Source organism: Heloderma suspectum, chromosome 17 (genome assembly GCF_057233095.1).
Source record: "Heloderma suspectum isolate Gila_16-S chromosome 17, 16-S_ref, whole genome shotgun sequence".
Classification (NCBI taxonomy): Eukaryota; Metazoa; Chordata; class Lepidosauria; order Squamata; family Helodermatidae; genus Heloderma; species Heloderma suspectum.
The window spans coordinates 5,035,001-5,052,727 of NC_139474.1; the positions used below are offsets into that span (position 1 = coordinate 5,035,001).

A 17,727-nucleotide genomic window follows, 5' to 3' on the forward strand; every position below is an offset into this window, starting at 1 on the left:
CCAGGGTGGTCAAAAGGGTATATTAGAAAAGGGGAGCATCTTGCATTCTGCAATATGTGCATATGTGATGGAGAGAGGAAAGTGAGACTTGTGGGAACACACTTGGAATCACAGAATCTCAGAGTTGTAGGGTTGGAAGGGGCCTACAAGACCATCGAGTCCAGCCTCTTGCTCAGTGCAGGAATTCAAATCAAAGCATCCCTGACAGATGGCTGTCCAGCCTCGTCTTGAATGCCTCCAGTGTGGGAGAGCCCACCACTTCCCTAGGTCATTGGTTCCATTGTCATATTGCTCTAGTGGGGAAGTTTTTCCTGATGTTCAGCCGGAATCTGGCTTCCTGTCACTTGAGCCCATTATTCTGTGTCTTGCACCCGGGGATGATCGAGAAGAAGTCCTGGCCGTCCTTTCTGTGACAGCCTTTCAAGTACTTGAACAGCACTATCCTATCTCCCCTCAGACTTCTCTTCTCAAGGCTAAACATGTCCAGTTCTTTCAGTCTCTCCTCATAGGGCTTTGTTTCCATCCCCTGATCATCTTCGCTGCCCTCCTCTGAACCCTCCCAGCTTGTCTGCATCCTTCTTCAAGTGTGGTGCCCAGAACTGGACACAGTACTCCAGATGAGGCCTAACCAGTGCTGAGTAGAGGGGAACTAGTACTTCTTGGAATTTAGAAGCTATACTTCTGTTAATGCAGCCCAAAATAGCATTTGTCTTTTTTGCAGCCACATCACATTGTTGGCTCATATTCAGCTCATGATCTACACACTACCAAGATCCTTGTCGCTTGTAGTATTGTTGAGCATCAAAGCAGACTCATGTGGTGCATCTACCTCTTCCAATATATTTTTTTAAAAATTCTTTAAGTGTCCTATGTTAGCTCAGGATGATAAAGAGATTGCTGTTGGACTCTGTGAAGTCTATCATGGCGTGACACTTCTGACATTGCTTTATCAACTTTTACACTGCAGTCAGTGCTTCTCTATCACATTTCCTACCCACCCTCTTTCCCCTCTTTTCCATTTCCCCAAAATAACCCCTCCACCGGCCTGCACTCCCACCCCCACAGTTTCACATCCCCTTCACCACTTTATGCTATATGCAATTGGAGGGCAGTTGGAATGACAGGGGGCCTTTTATTTTTTGTTATAAGGTGGTGAGCAATAATAAAATACAGGTCAAGAACAAAATCTTCATTCGAACACAACAGAAAAACAGGACCATCAAAACCACAACAATAAAATAGATGTCACCCTAAAAACCCCATCAGGAACAGACCAGCTTACATGCCTGACTACAAACAGATTTGCCTTCTGGCTAAAGGATAGCAAAGAAGGGCCAACCTCTTCTCCCAGCAGATGCACCTCCGACGGCAGCAGGACTGAGAAAAGGGCCTCTCTCAAAGATCTGAAGACCTGGGCAGGCTCATATGGGAGAAGACAGTCTTTCAAATATCCTGGTCCCAAGGCATAGAGAGCTTTATAGGGCATAACTAGCACTTTGAATTGTGCCAAGAAAAAGACCGGTAGCCAGCAACGCTGTTGTGACAAGGGAGTCATGTGCTCCCTGTAACCAGCCACGGACAACAGTCTGGCTGCAGCATTCTAGAGCAGCTGAAGTTTCCCAGCACTTTTCAAAGGCAGCCCCATGGACAGCACGTTATAGTAGCCCAGACAGGATGTAACTAAGGCATGCACAGCCATGGCCAGATCAGGCATCTTTAGAAGTGGGTGCAGTTGGTGCACTAGCGTCAGCTGTGCAAATGCACTCCTGGCCACCATCCGAACCCGGGCATCCAAGTTCAGAGTCAAGTCCAGGAGCACACCCAACCTGCGAGCCTGAGTCTTCAAGGGGAGTGTAACCCATCCAGCACAGGTTGAGTCCCTCTTCCCCGACCTGCCTTTTGACTAACCAGGAGAACCTCTGTCATGTCTGGATTACACTTTAATTTGCTTACCCTCATCCAGTCCATTACTGACATCACACAGCAGAACAGCTTCTTCGGATTTAGATGGAACGGAGAGATAAGATTGGGTGTCATCAGCATTCTGGTGGCACCAAGCTTCCAAACTCTTAACAACTTCCCCCAGCAGTTTCATGTATATGTTAAGGTGCACGGGAGACAAGATGGAACCCTGAGGAACATTGCAGACCAATGGCCATGGCATTGAACAGGAAGCCCCCAGCACCTCCTTCTGGGATGGCTCCTCCAAGAAGGACCAGAGCCACCGTAAAACAGCACCTCGAGGAAGTCCCACTCTGGACAGATGCCTTGGAAAGTACCATGGCTGATGGCATCGAAAGCTGCTGAGAGGTCCAGCAAAGGGACACGTGCCATCTGCCTAGTTCCCAGCTTAGATCATGCACCAAGGTGACCAAAGCAGTCTCTGTCCCCTAACTAGGCCTGAAGCAAAGGTCAGAAGCCATCGCTGCAGAGTTGCAAGAGCAGGCCAGCCAAAAACATCCTGCTTCACACACACGCTACCAGCTTTATTGGCTGTTTGAACCATTGTTATACCTCATGTTTTATCCAGCACTCTTATGGTGGTCTGTAATAGACTGTGAGCAAGGTCAAACAAACAGAAAGAACAGCTAATGCTGGCTGAAGTGCATTACTGTTATACATTTTTTTTTTTCAAAAAAAGGAACAGTGATCCATTTTTGTTTAAAATGGTGTTTTGAATTACAGATGGAGAAAACATGTTGTTACGCTGTCGATTTTAATATGTTTTACACAGGCTTTTAAAATGTACATTTTGCCCCACGAAGAAGTTCCTTGGTGTGCAGACAAGCATAGCTGTGGAGGCTAGATTCCGGAACAGCCTCAAGGAACAAGGGGAGACAAATGGAAGGCTATTTGGGGTGAATCTATAATAACAAAGAGGAAGTTTCGGTCTGTCCAGCAGCACCATAGCACCAACGCCGAGAAGTCTAGACAACTGAAACTTGGCATGCATGCTAAAGGCACCCTAGGGGCATGCACCTCAGAGTTATTCTGTTTTTAAATGCACCGATTAATTTACATTTATTTAAATGTGTCCATGTGGTTGAAGCCTGCCGTAACATTCTCAGTCACTAGAGGCAGACATCTCTAACTAGTGCATAGCTTTACAGTCCGCACAGTTTGAAGACAGGGGAGATTACAAAACTCAAGGACAGATTTATACTCCTGATCCTTTCCCTCTGCTGTGGGGCAGCCCCCCCCCCAAGGGGAATGGAGTGGACAGACCCCTCCTTCAGGGGGCTACAAGGATGGCTCCTTTAGGATGGCTCCCTCCTGCATCGGCTTCCACGAGTGGCCAACCTGGCAGAGCACCTGAGCCCTGCCCCTAACATTTCCCGCTTCGCTCTGCGATGGGCCCTGGCGTTTCTCAAGTCACGCCCCTTGCTCTCCTCCGAAACCTGGGTTCTCATGGTGGAGGAAAGGGGAAGCCATTCAGGCTGGGCCATGTCAAGGTCTGGGGAAGAAAGTCTCGCTGCATCTGGGCTCACTGGGGAGGGGGCCTCCCCCTGTTCTGGCTGTTCCCATTCTGATTCCGAATCTGCCAGACTTCTCCGCATGCTCACATTAATTCCTGACAACAGGAATGTACCGGCAGGCACGGCTTTACTCAGACGAGCCGGCACAACGTATCCAACTATGAGTGCTGTGTAGCTGGCCATTCCAATTTGTGCGAAGCTGGGTCCATTCTCTAGTTTGTAGACTACATTCTATTATAATGTGGTATCGTGTAATGCTGTTTAACGTCATATAATGTTGCAGCTTGCATTTTTTGTTATGTGTGAATTGTCGTGCACAGAGAGCTTCAGCTATTGGGTGGCACAGAAATAAATAAATAAATAAATAAATAAATGCGACAGTTTAAAATAAAGGTAGCACCCAGCAGCAGATGGAGCAGGAACACAGGACACCTGGTCAAAGTCTTCACCACTCTGTACAGTTGTCTTGTATTTCTATTTAAATTCTAGTCATTATGCCTAAGTTTGCATCTATATGTTTAGAAATTAGCACATGCAAATTCTGTGCAAATTAGTGGCCTCTTTTGCCCTCTTTTTTGGAGATGTGTAAGTGGCTGCCCTAAGGATGGGCACCCTATGCTGCTGGCGGCCGCGGGGGGGGGGCATTCTTTCCCCCTTTTGCTGCCTCCACACCCAGGCTGATGCAGGCATCAGAACTGGCGCACGCTCCAGAGAGTCCCACTGGCTGCTCTCTTGCTGTGGCAAACTTTGACGTGGCTGCTGTTGCCCGCCTTTCCTCACTCTGAGGACCTCAAAAACCAAGCAGCAGGGTGGGTGGCAAATGCCACAGCAGGAATGTGGCCAGCACCGTTCTCCAGAGCAGCGGGCAGATGCCTCGCTCAGAGGGGTCCACAGCCAATCTCCAGGACCACCTCACCCCAGATAAAACGCTCAGAGGAAGGACCCATCAGAGCAAGGCATTTCAGTCCAGCTGGCACTCCAGAAAGCTGTGCTGGCCACTCTCCTGTTGCAGCAAATGTTGCAGCAGAGAAGTGGCTGGGATGGCTCTCCAGAGAGCACACTAGACCGAACTGCCTCATTCTGTGGGGTCCTTCCTCAGAGCGAGGCATTTGGAGATTGCCTGTGCCACTGCAAGGCATTGAGGGGTGGGGGTGGGTGGGAATGGTGCACCAGAGTGAAATGTCTTGCTCTGAGGGGTCCTTCCTCAGAGTGGGGCATTTGGGGTCCTTCCTCAGAGTGAGGCATTTGGAGATTGCCTGTGCCACTGCAAGGCATTGAGGGGTAAGGGGTGACAGGGATAGCAGGCTGGAAGGAGGGGGAGAAAGAATGAAGTGAAGGGTCCTGCCTATAAACTAGGGGTGGACAACTTGCAGCCCTCCAACTGTTTTGGCCTACAAAACCATCCTAGCCAACATTGCCAATGGTGAGGGAATATGTGAATTGTAGGCCAAAACATCTGGAGACGGGCGTAAGTTGTCCACCCCTGCTGTAAACTCTGGATAGTATCCAATGTTAGTCCTACACAGAGCAGCCCCATTGAAATGAATGAGATTTAAGTTAGTCCCATTCATTTCAATGGGCCTACTCTAAAAAGGACTAACATTGGATACTACCCTCTGTTCTCAGCCTTATTATAACTTATTTTTTGAAAGCATTTATAGACTGCCTTTCAGGGCCATGCCTTTGCAAAGCAGCATACACTACAAAATAAATAAATAAATAAATAAATAAATAAATAATTTTAACAAATCAGATTAGGATAAGTTATTAGGGGCTGCAATTTGGCATCATGGGCCTAAATGAAGCCACATGGTTTCAATAAAGGGAGTGGAAGGGGGTAGCTCTGATTCACACAGTCGTTTAGTAATGGTGTGAAGACACATCTTTTTAATGTAGCTCTTTAAATTATGTAGTTTTAATGTTTCTAATGTTATTTTCTGTTGTGTTAATGTTTTGTTGTTTTAAATTGCTGTTCACCACCTTGACAGCATTTTAGCAAATAAGGCAGTGTATGACTGTTAATAATAAATAAATGAAATAGCCTGAAAACGCATTTAGGAAAGGCAGATTGGAAGTGATATGTCCTTCTTGAAAGCGTGCACTTAAAGCAGCCAAGAGCAATTCTTTCAGAAGTTCCACTGCCATTGGGCCACTACAGAAAAGGCCCTATCTCTCGTGCCTTGAGCATGGAAGCACCTCTCTCTGCAATCTCTTGATGTCATCCCTGCCACTTTTCAACCAGCTGAACGGTAATACCCCTACAAGCCAGTGAACACTGATAAGACACAGGCAGCCATATGTCTTCAATAACAGAAGACAGTCCTTTGTTTGAAGGAGTTCTCTATTTGAAGGGCTGTCCAGTCCAAGTCTGGTTTAAATCCTAAGAAGGAAGACCAGAGCAGGGGCCTTGAGGTTGCCTTTTTGCATTTTGGTGATGTGTTTCCTCCTTTCTGACAATACGCCTGTGGACACTCTGGGTTTTAGTGCCAGATAGTGATGATGCAACAGCCCTGTTTATGGCAGCACCAACTCCTAAGCTCACACCTGGCCATCTGTTCCCTGTGCAACCAGTGTGGTCTTATACACTCTGCTGCCTCTTCATCTAATGAATTCAAACTGTGTTTTATTTTTCAGACTTTGATGCGGTCTCCGTATGTTTTTTGTTACCTGCCCTGAGTCCTCAAAATTGGCGAACATCAACACATCAATACCTTGTTCAACAGGACAGCCCAAAGGGTGTTTCAAGGGTCTTAAAAAGGAAACTAGCGTACGATTCACACAACTGGATTTTTTTCTTTTTCGGCAGAGATTCTTGACTTCTAAGTCCCTTGACACGTAAGGAAACCTAGCATGCCCATGCCCGAGGGTGTTGCTGGGCCTGGGGCCCAGAATCTATTTTCACAGGCCCCAGAACTATTTCCAAGACCACTGAGTGTCCATTGGTACCAATGGAAGTTGTTTTTTTCTAAACCTAATTGATAGGAATGGGGGGGGATTTTCAGGGGGGATCACAGCTGAAGATGGAAGGATTAATCTCCCCTCTCCATGTATTGCAAACACCTCCAGATCAACACCGCCCCCCACGTGGCAATGAAACTTGGGGAAAAACAACATTTCAATTGGTGCAACTGGAAGATTTGCTCTAAGCTGAATTGTCATTAGGGATGTCCGTTGCTGTGGGATCTGGCCCTTTTGGGGCTCTATGGACTACCAGCAAGCACCTGATTTGGCTCATTTTTGCGGGCCAAGCTGCAGGGGTTTTCCTGAAATCAGGGAACATTTTTCCCTTGTAAACCTACATAAATAGAAATGTGCGCAAATTGTGGGGCACAATTTGCATGACTTGCACAGATTTCGGCCACAACTTACGTAATTTACACAAATTTTGGCCACAAATCACATAATTTACGCAAATTACAGTTACAATTTGTGCAAATTATGGCCAAAATTTGGATAAATCATGCAATTTGCACCCCACAATTTGTGTACGTTTCTATTTACATAAATCTTTAAAACTTGAAAAATCCATAAAAATCCATCTTGCGGGGAAACGAGCTGTAGTCCAGGCAGCTGAGCTGATGAAAGCTTGGCGAACTTCGCCCCCGGATGGATTCCTTCAATGTCCCTAATTGTCATGCAGGAGGCAATTTCTGGGGGATTGCTGTTTGGGAGGAAAGGGTTAACTCTCCTTTCCCTATGTAGTGGAAAAAGGAAAGGTTCCTCCTGTGCAAGCACCGGGTCATTACTGACCCCTAGAGGGACACCGCTTACACTGGCGTTTTCATGGCAGACTATAGTGGGGTGGTTAGTGACATACCCCCAAATCATCCCCCTCCCCCAATCTGGTGGGGGGGGGATCCCCTGGTGCCAAAGGAAGCTTTTTTTCCTTCTTTGAAATTTAAACAAATCCTAGCAATTATTTCTAAATGTGCACACATAGATATAAATTAGCATATGCAAATTGCATGCAGATTTGTGTCCCATAGGGCTGGGCCCTGAATCTTTGGAGTGCCTAGCAACATCCCTCCTGAGAATCTCCAATGTTGACCAAGACACAGCATCTCTCTGTTGAAGATGGAACACGCTCTCGGTAGAGAGGGGATGGCTGCAGTCAAGGACAGCTTCTGGTTCGAAGGGGCATTGGCCAGAGTGCACTGATGGGTCTCACTGCCATTTAAATTTCCCACAATGCTGTGGGAAATTGTGGGGAATTAAAATTGCAGCTACGCCCAGATGCTTGGTGCTGCATGGAGCACTAGGCAGAAAAGTGAAATTAAAGGGGGCTCCAGGGTAGGCCTCGGTGCTGGGACATTGGGCTTCCAGCAGCTGCTTCAAGGTTGGCTCCAGGTTTCCAGTCTAGCTTGGCTCCAGGTTTCCAGGAGAGCAACTGCACATTACTAGAAGAGTGAGGCAGATTCAAGTCCAGCTAAGCAGGCTGGCAAGGTAAGATCAGGTCATGCATGGTCTGTCAGGACCCTGGACAGATCACTGTGGCAAGTATGGGATGAAACATACTCAAGAAGAGCTGTTGTCTCAGTAATATGCAAAGGCCTTCTGAAGGCTGCCAGGTCTGAATCTGCTGTTCACCCTGCCCCCTCTGAGAGGCTGCCTATTTCTTAAAGGGCCACTGTCCGATTCTACAGCTGCTGGCTCCTACGCTGTGGAGGTGCTGAGGACTGCATCAGAGGGGTGTCCCCCTGAGTCTGAGGAGTCTGGTAAAGTCACATCCTCTGGCCTGGAAGGTGCTAGAATAATAGGTGTTAGGTTACTGGATGAAGCCTCCTCCAAGCCCTCCTCCTCCAAGTCCTTCTTTGAGCCAGAGGGGGAACTGAGGCTGGGAAACATGACAGCTACGTGCTAATACCAGCTCTGGCTTCCCCACAGTTGCAGGCTTCCTTTCAGGTCACACTCACTGCCTTTCAGAGGTGTTTTTGACTGGGGTTTGGGTTCTGGTGTGATGACAACTTGAGTGTTTCCGGGAAGCCCACCCTGGAAGAAACCTGGCTGGGGAATCAGCCCCGAGTCATAGACAGATAATGGCTGCAGCAAACTCTTGCCCACATCCAGCACACAACGCTCGCATCCTGGCTGGTTCATGGCAGCCCTGCAGCCCTGTTCTGTCTTGGGCATGTGATGCCAGCCACTGGATGAGTCCCCAAGAACCACATCCAAAGCAATCAGTGGAGAAACCACACAAGGCAGTTAATAATCAGATCATCAGCATAAGTCACACAATTCATCAAAGCTCTGCAGTGCCACAAGATGAAACACTGCATTCTTCAGCTTTTTCTCTCCAAAACATGCTTTTTTTCTTTCTTTCTAATAAACGTTCACATACAAAACAACCCCCAAAAAGCACAAATAAAAAATCCATAATAAATAAATATATAATTCAGCTGCATAAGCAAGCGATCTAGGCAATGTTAGAAACCAACGTGGGATGAGATGGATCAAGCGGATGGGAGGAGAAAATCAGAGAGCGAGAACGAGAGAGATGGAGAAGGAGAGAAAGAGAGACAGAGATGGCAAGAAGCTGGGGAGGAGGAGAACAGGAGAAATTAAAAACTCATTTGTTGAAAGAAACTTAAAACCATACCTTGGCTGTTTAACGTCAGGTGAGCTGGACCTTGAAGGGGAAGGAAAGAAAAAAAGAAAGAAAGAAAAAACACGAGTCATATAAACGCACGGAAAAAAGGAGGGTTTTCCCCTCTTTGCCACAATTTAAAAGCTGTTTTTAACTTGTGACAGACATCCAGGCCCCCAGGAGATAGAGAGGGAAAGGGGGTTGAGGGTCGGATGCCGAAACAAACAGAAAGGAGAGGAGAAGAAACTTAAAATCCCGGACAGAACCAAAGTAATAACAAGAGGGGAACAGAAAAAAAAAGTTTGGTTTCTTTTAGGATTAAAAAAAAAAAAAAGCATTTAGGGCAAATGGCCTCATCGCCCAGGGAGAGAAAATGCTTTTTTTTTTTTCCTGGTTAAAAACAACAAAAATGGGAAAGAAGAACCACACAAACCAAGCAGCCTTGAGGGGAGAGTGTGTTGAGTTTGCGGCCAGCAAGAACTCAGCATGAGCGAAAACAGCTCCAGGAAGGAAAATTGTTAGTGGTGCAAAAAACAACAACCAAAAAAACCAAGAGCTCACAGGCCTTTCCCAGTGGAATACTATTGCTGAGGGGCATGTGGGGGCAGGGAGACCAAACCCTTCAAACCTACCCCAGACGTCAACGGGACCAGGAGGAATTCCTCCCCCCACCCAAAACCAAAATGTCTCCCCTGATACCCTGAAATAGTAACGTGTTTGGTGAAAAGGAATTCTGCGTGACATGTCCATCCCATAGAAGGAGAGCACAGAAAATCCATCAGGAGTTTTTGGCGGAATGTTGTCGAGGGAGAATTATTAGGTAGCTCAGAGGGATGGAGAGGAACACAGGAAGCTCAGGCATTTGGTCCAATTTTCTTCAGTATTGTCTCTCTACACCAGGGATGGGGAATCTTTTTGATGCTCCTGGTTTCACCACTTCATGTTCCCCACACAGGGGTAGCGAGGCCGGAACAACAAGGACCAAGCCAGAGGAAGTACTGTAGCTACATAATTTTAGACCCTGGATTTAATGGCCATATTGGCGGGGGGGGGGGGCTTTAAATGACCCTATGCATCCCTTCCGTTTTGAAGCACACAAACATTTCTATTCTCCCCTGCAAGCGAGATTCCACACTTTACAACTAACATTGCTGACATGTTAGAACAGCAACAAAACCGTTCACCAACCCTGCTAAAAAGAGACATACTCTGAGCATGTGCGGTTTTGCAGTTTAAACGCACTTGAGCCGTATGTAGCTTTAGTTAGAGTCTTCTGTTGCGCATGATTCAGAACCCAGTTTCCAGTAGCGCAACGTCATTTGCACTACCAGAATGACACAGTTGGATGCTGCCCGATGTTGCCAGCCCTGAACTTAAAAAAGAAAGGAACGTTCCGAGCCTGTGCAGTTCCACATTTTAAACATACTTCAATCACAGCACTACAGGTATAAAATGGAGCTTGCTTCTGCATTTGCCACTCTCTGGGTTGGCTGTGGGGCCCCAGATGTAAGCCCCAAAGGCTGACCTTAACTGCATCACTGGCCACAAGAGCAAAGCAGACTCAACTCAGCCACTCCCTGCTTTTTGTTGGGGAAGGGGTGCTATGTGAGAGGGAGGGGCTTTGGGGAGAGGCCTCACTTGAGGCCCTGCTGGCTGGGGGTGGCGGGGTCCTCATCCCTGGTCTACACTGACTGGCAGCGGCAGCTCTCCAGGGTTTCAGGCGGGAGACTTTCCAAGACCTGAAGTTGCCAGGGATGGAAACTGGCAGCGGAGGCTGGTGGCTCTGATATCGATGGGGCTGTGCTTCCATTCTGGGGTTCAGTCAGAACCAGCCAGAAGTCTAAAGGAGCTATCCAAGGTGCTGGGCCCTGCCCCCAAAATAGCTTCAGCACCTTGGATAGCTCCTTTAGACTCCTGGCTGGTTCTGACTGAACCCCAGAACGGAAGCACAGCCCACCGAAATCGGCGCCACCCACCTCCGCTGGAAGCTGGGACCTCCCGCATGCTGGCTGTCTGTCTGTCTGTCTGTCTGTCTGTCTATCTATCTATCTATCTACAGTATATCCCGCCTTTATGCCTCCTTAAGGAACCCAAGGCGGCATACACAGTTCTCCTCCTCCTCCATTTTATCCTCACAACAACAACCCTGTGAGGTGAGTTGGGCTGAGAGTCTGTGACTACAATCCTTGTAAGTAAGATCCCAGGACTCATGATTCTGAATAAAGGGCTGATTCGAATGAGAGCATAGAAACCTTGTAACCAAGTCAGACCCATCAGTCCATCCAGTGCAGTATTATCGATACCAACTGGCAGTAGTTCTCATGGGTTTCAGATGGGAGCTTGTGCCAGCCCTACCTGGAGATGCCGGAGATCGAACCGGGGACTTTCTGCATGCAAAGCAGGGGCTCTACCACTGAGCTCCTCCCTGAGCCAAAGCTCCTCTGTCTACACAGACTGGGGGAGGTTTCACACAGGGGTCTTTTCCAGCTGTACTTGGAGATGGGGAAATAGGAACATAGGAAGCAGAGGCACCTCTATATTTGGGGCAGATGGGGCTGTGGCCCTCTGACCCCCACCCACTTGTGGCAATTGCTCCAAGTGCCACACGTGGGCTCCTTCTGTACTCCTCCAGCCATCTCAGTAGAATATGGGGCATCTGCCCTGCCCTCTGCCCCATGGGGCACCAGCCACAACTGTGGCTGGGGTATGAAAGCTGTCATACCCCAGACACAAACTCTGTGTCCATCTAGTCTAGTATGGTCTACACTGACTGGCAGCTGATTTCCAGGGTTTCAGGGAGGACTCTTTCCCAGCCTTACCTGGAGATGTCAGGGCTTGAACCTGGGATGTTTTGCACATACGGCCATAGCTCAGAGATGGAGCCCCTGCTTGGCATGCAGGAAGTTCCAGCTTCAGTTCCCCAGCATCTCCGGTTAAAGGATTAAGTAGCATCGGAAGTTAGTTTGTTGGTCTGTCTACAGGCAGGGGTCTTTTCCAGCCCTGCTTGAAGATGCCAGAGATGGAACCCGGGACTTCTGCATGTCAAGGAGATGCTTTATTTATATATCCATTTATTACTTTTCTATACCGCCCAATAGCCGAAGCTCTCTGGGCAGTTCGCAACAGTTAAAACCACAAAATACAACGTGATAAAACATAATATTATATCTTTTTTTAAAGTTTAAAACTACAGCATAAAACCAAAGTCGACGCCAACAGCGGTGGGAAAATATCTTAAAAGACAATAACAGATTTAAAAACAACAAATACTGAAAGACTAAAATGCTCTGGGAGAACAAAAAGGGTTTCACCTGGTGCGAAAAAGACCACACCATAACCTCCAGGTGAGCCTCTCTGGGGAGGGCTTTTCACAAACAGGGGGCAACCACTGAAAAGGCCCTCTCCTTAGTAGCCATCTGCTTTACCAGGGGCACCCCTGGGGAGGCCTCTGAAGATGATATTAGGGTTTGGGCATATGGGAAGAGATGATCCTTCAAGTAACCTGGCCAAAAGTAATTTAGGGCTTTGAAAGTTAATACCAACACTTGGAATTGGGCCTGGAAATGGGCTAGAAGCCAGTGCAGATCACAAAGTGCTGGCGTAATACATTCATATCGACCACTCCCTGTTAACAATCTTGCTGCCCCATTTTGGACCAGCTGAAGGTTCCGGACCATTTGCAAAGGCCTATAGCAAATTGCAAAAATCCAGAGCATGGATAACTGCAGCTAAGGTATGTCTGTGCAGATAAGATCAAAGTAGGTACATCAGCCTACACTGGTGAAATGCTGGGCCCAAGATTACGAACCTGAATTATAAACCAAATTCTGAACCTGATCCTTTAGGGGGAGTGCGACACCATCCAGAACAGGTTGAACATCGCTTAGCCAAGTAGAAGAACCTCCCCCTAACAATACCTCCATCTTGTCTGGAGTGAGTCTCAGTTTACTGGCCCTCATCCAGTCCATTTCCACACCCAGTCCCTGATTCAGAATACCCACGACATCACCTGGATTTGATGAGAAGGAGAGATAGAGCTGGGTGTCATCCATATATTGGTGACACCTCAGCCCATATCTCCAGATAACCTCCCCTGGTGATTTCATGTTGATGTAGATGTGCAGGCACCAACGATCATGTGCTTTCACAGAATCATGGAGTTGGAAGGTATCCCAGAGATCATCTAGTCCACCCCCTGGCTCAGTGTGGGCTTTCCACTGCAGGGTGCAACTACAGCATCTCTGACAGATGGCCATCCAGTCTCTGTTGAAATACCTCTTGCAAAGGAGAACCCACCACCTCCTGAAGCACTCTGTTCCACCGCTGAACAGCTCTCACCGTTAGGAAGTTCCTCCTAATGTTTAACCAACATCTGCACCCCTGCCATTTCCACCCATTGGTTCTACCTGTTGAAACAATGGAGAACGAGCCTGCCCTGCATGACAGCCTTTCAGATATTTCAAGACCTCTCATGTCTCCCCTTAAACTTCTCTTGTCCTGGCTAAACATACCCAGCTCTTTCAACCGTTCCTCATAGGACTTGGTTTCCAGACCCCCCATCATCCTGGTTGCTTTTCTCTGGATGCACTACAACATGTCAATGTCCTTAACATGGAGCTCCCAGAACTGGGCACAGTACCCCAAACGCGGCCTGCTTACTGCAAAATAAAGCGGAACCGCTACTCCCCATGATCTGGACACTATGCTTCTGTTAATGCAGCCCAAGACCGCAGTAGCCTTATTAGCTGCCATCTCACACCGCTGGCTCATATGAAGCTTCTGATTCGCTAGGATGCCTAGGTCCTTTTCATATGTACTTATCTGTTTGCCCTGGCTTTTCCCAAACATTAACTTTTCTAAATGTTGTTGTGCTTTTATAATAACGTATTGTTTTATAATTTGTTGTAAACCACTTCAGGTATATAAAAATACCCGAAGTGGTATATAAATACTCTAAAATTAAAACAAATAAAGGCTGAACAGCATAAGGGATAAAATAGAACCCTGCAGCACCCCATAGCATAACTGCCAAGGGACAAAGCAATGATCTCCCAGCAGCACCTTCCAGAATCAGCCATCCAAGGAGGAGCGGAACCACTGCAACATAGTACCTCCAATTCCCAGTCAAGACAGCCGAATGAGAAGGATACTACGGCTGACGGTATCGAAAGACATTGAGACATCCAAGAGAATTGACAGGGTCACATTCCCCCCATCCCCCTCTTGGCAAAGGTCATCCCACAGGGTGACCAGGGAAGTTTCCATCCCAAAACCAGTCCTGAAGCCCAACTGAAATGAGTCTAGACAACCAGTTCCATTCAAGTGTGTTGGGAGTTGACTGGCAACCAACCGCTCAAGCTTCTTGCCCAGGAAGGGGATGTTGCCAACCAGTCTATAATTGTTAATATCTTCTAGGTCTGGTCCAGGTTAGGCTTTTAACCTACAGCCTCCTTTAAAAAGGCCTGTACCACCTTCTGTCTCAAGGAGTAATTTACAACCTCATGGACCCAGCCAGACATCTCCTCCCTACTAGATGTAATAAGCCATAAAGAGCACGGGTCAAGCATACAGGTGGTTGACCAAACTTGGCCAAGCACCTTGTCCACATCCTCAGGTCTCAACAATGGAAAGTCAGCCTTAACAACAGGAAGTCATCCTCTAACATGGATCTATGGTCCCTCTCCTAACAATGAAGTAAGTTTCCAGTCCTCAAGGTTCTGAATCAGTGTCTGACCTTTTGCATGCAATGAGCACCTCTGGAACAGTTGTGGCATGCTAGGTTCATATTTATATATTATACACAACACCAGATCACATACTTTTAATGTGCGTCACTTAATCCAAATTAACTACCACTCCATGCCCATCACCATCCCGATCTGTGATTCACCATCGAGGTAGATTAGGACTGCCACTTTACTGCCCAGGGAACCCTTGTGGTTGAAGATGTGGGATATAAATTTACTCACTGAATAAATAAACAAATGTGCATTGAAAGTTGAGAAGGTTTCCTGACTGCAAGATAGGCAGAGAGGTTCGTGCAGGCTTGCAAACAGCCAGTCAGTCATTTGGTTGCCTGGGGTGAGTAAGCAATTGCCTCCAGGCGATCAGTCCAGGAATCTTACAATGACTAACACTGGTTGTGCAAAGGCAGGTTACTCAAAATGACTGTGAGGCTATCAAAGGGCAAACTAATCCACCATGAGCGATTGTGAATGGTCATCCTTCTATCCACAGGCCTCACTTCATCCTAGGCATGCATCCAATGTGGGTCTGAACCCTGGGTGGATTGTCTGGAAACAACCACTATCCCCCCTTGTGCGACAGATCAGAGCTTCACCCCAGGCAGATCCTGGAAGGACCACTGGACAATGCATTCTCCTCCACACTGCAAAGTGTGGTGGAATTTGGGGTTTGGTCTTGCAATTAGCCCAAAACGCTTCCTAATATCCCTTAGGTTAAAGGACAGTGCCACCTCCCCTACCCCCATTTCCACAAGGTTGCAAAGCGAGCACCCATGATTTCAGAGTGCCCTTGAGCCACCGAACATGCAGCACATGCATGTACTCACACCAACTCTGGACTTATTTAGGCAGGAGTTCCCCTACTGCTGGCTTCCTGGCTTGTGTGTCCAGCAAGACAAGCAGTGTCAGCTCCAGGTTTCGGAGGGCCCTTGGGCAAGGCCCTCTCGACAGGACCCCTCCTTCGGGGGTCTCCCTCCCCACTCCCTCCTCTTGTTCGTCCTCCTCTTCCTCATCATGGCTGCCGCTTGCTTGCCTGACAGGCGGAGAGCCAGGGAGCAAGGAGGCCGCGGCGTCTGAAGCTCCTCCTTCTCACCCGCACCATTGTCTGGGCCAGAGCGAGAGGCAGATGAACAAGCAAGGTGCAAAGGTGAAAAGGAGGAGCAACTCCAGGGGGCACTTGTCAGTGGGCCCCGCTGGGGTGTGGGCCCTCGGCAGGTGCCCAACCATGCCAACCTTTGACATGGGACCTGAAGGCCAGGCAGGGCCCCTGTAGCACAGACACAGGGTCTTGGTACGCGGAATGGGGCGACGCAGAGGCGGAGGGGTCACTGCACGCCTCCCCCCAGTCCACCGCTGAAGGATGCAGCTGCAATCAGACCAAGGCGGCCTCGCTATTCCTTCCGTGCCACCCCTCCGCTGCCATTCATCACCACGTCAGCGTCAGACCCCCGCACTGGCTGGCAGCTGTTTCCGAAAAGCAACCAATTTCATGCAAACGAAGGCTTCTTGTTCACTCCCCCAATGCGCGCGCACACACCCCCCATCCCGGTACCAATCAATCTGTCAAGCAGCCACAGCCCCGAAGCGGCTGCATTCGATGGTGCAGCTAGGTAATTTTAAACCCTCGACTTAACGCTCTTATGGGGGGGGGGGGCTTTAAAAAGCTTGCATATTATTTCAGTTCTGAAGCATGCAACTAACAATTCTCTCCTCCTCCCCTCCATCGCCATTCCATGCTTTATAACTGCTTCCACATTCCTTTTCTGTTAGCGTGTCTGCTGACCATGATGAGAAAAGGCCTCTGAGCATGTGCAGCTTTTGCACTGTATGTTAACTTAAATCATAGCTCCACCATGACTGCATGATGGCGGTATGTTGCGGTCTTCCGGGCGCCAGGTGAAGGCCTTTCTATTTTCCCAGGCATTTTGGTCTTTTAACTCTGTTGTTTTAAACTTAGTACTGTATTTTAAATCTCTGCGTTGCTGCTAGGTTTTATTGTGGTTTGTCCTTTTATATTGTAGTTTGAAGCGTTTACATGTTACATTGTATTTCATTATGCATTTTGCGGCTTTAATGGTTCTGAACCGCCCAGAGAGCTTCAGCTATGGGGCAGTATAGAAATGTAATAAATAAATAAATAAATAAATATGGGGATGAAATGAGAGTTTGCTTCTCCTACTCAGCTGCCGCTCTCTGAGTGGTCATTTGGGGGGTGGGGGTGGGCTGCGCGGCCCTGAACTTTGGCCCCTAGCTGCACACTTCCAGGGCAAACACGCGCACACAGAAGCAGAGGCCTAACTGCTGAATCGGTGTCAGGACCGGACTTGCTCCGGCCCTGATGTCCCCCGGATTAATGGAGGCATCAGGAAGCAACGGTGTGATATGCTTGTGTGTGTGTGCACTGGTGGTGTGGTGTGGGGGGTTGCTAGAATGGGGAGGGGGCATGCCCATCTCTTGCAGGAGAGGGGCTTGGAAGCCAGGCTGCTTCTTGGGGCCGGGGGGAGCTGAGGCCCTGGCCCAGCCTTCCAACTCCTGTCAAGTGCCTGAGCTGCGCAGAGAAGGAGAGGGAGACTGGGCACATTAGGATGCTGCTCTCGCCTCCCGTTACCATGGAGACCACTCCAATGATCCCTCAGGCATGACGGAGGCAGCCATATTGTTCTGACTGATGCAGCTCCCCACCACCACCACCCCATGAATGGGCCAGAATTGCCTCAGGGAGGCGGCGGGGGGGGGGGTCTTGTAGCAGGACAGAACTAGAGGGGAGTTGCTCTGAGACCCAATTCGTGGGGCAGGACGACTCTTCCCTCCGCTTTCCCCTCATCAGCAACACATTCTCTCTCTCTCTCTCAGTCACATACATACCTCTGTTAATGTGGCATTACCTGCTCCACAGCCCAGGCACAATTCTTTCTTTCTTTCT

General features: G+C 48.4%; 1 protein-coding gene across 1 annotated transcript in view; it reads right to left on the minus strand.

The window, feature by feature from the left end:
• Positions 1 to 17,727, minus strand: part of NRXN2 (neurexin 2) — a 426,193-nt gene that overhangs the window by 362,925 nt on the left and 45,541 nt on the right. The window contains exon 2 of the mRNA XM_084824057.1: positions 9,073 to 9,102. Coding sequence (XP_084680183.1) covers positions 9,073 to 9,102 — 30 coding nt within the window. The remainder of the gene's footprint in view (positions 1 to 9,072; positions 9,103 to 17,727) is intronic.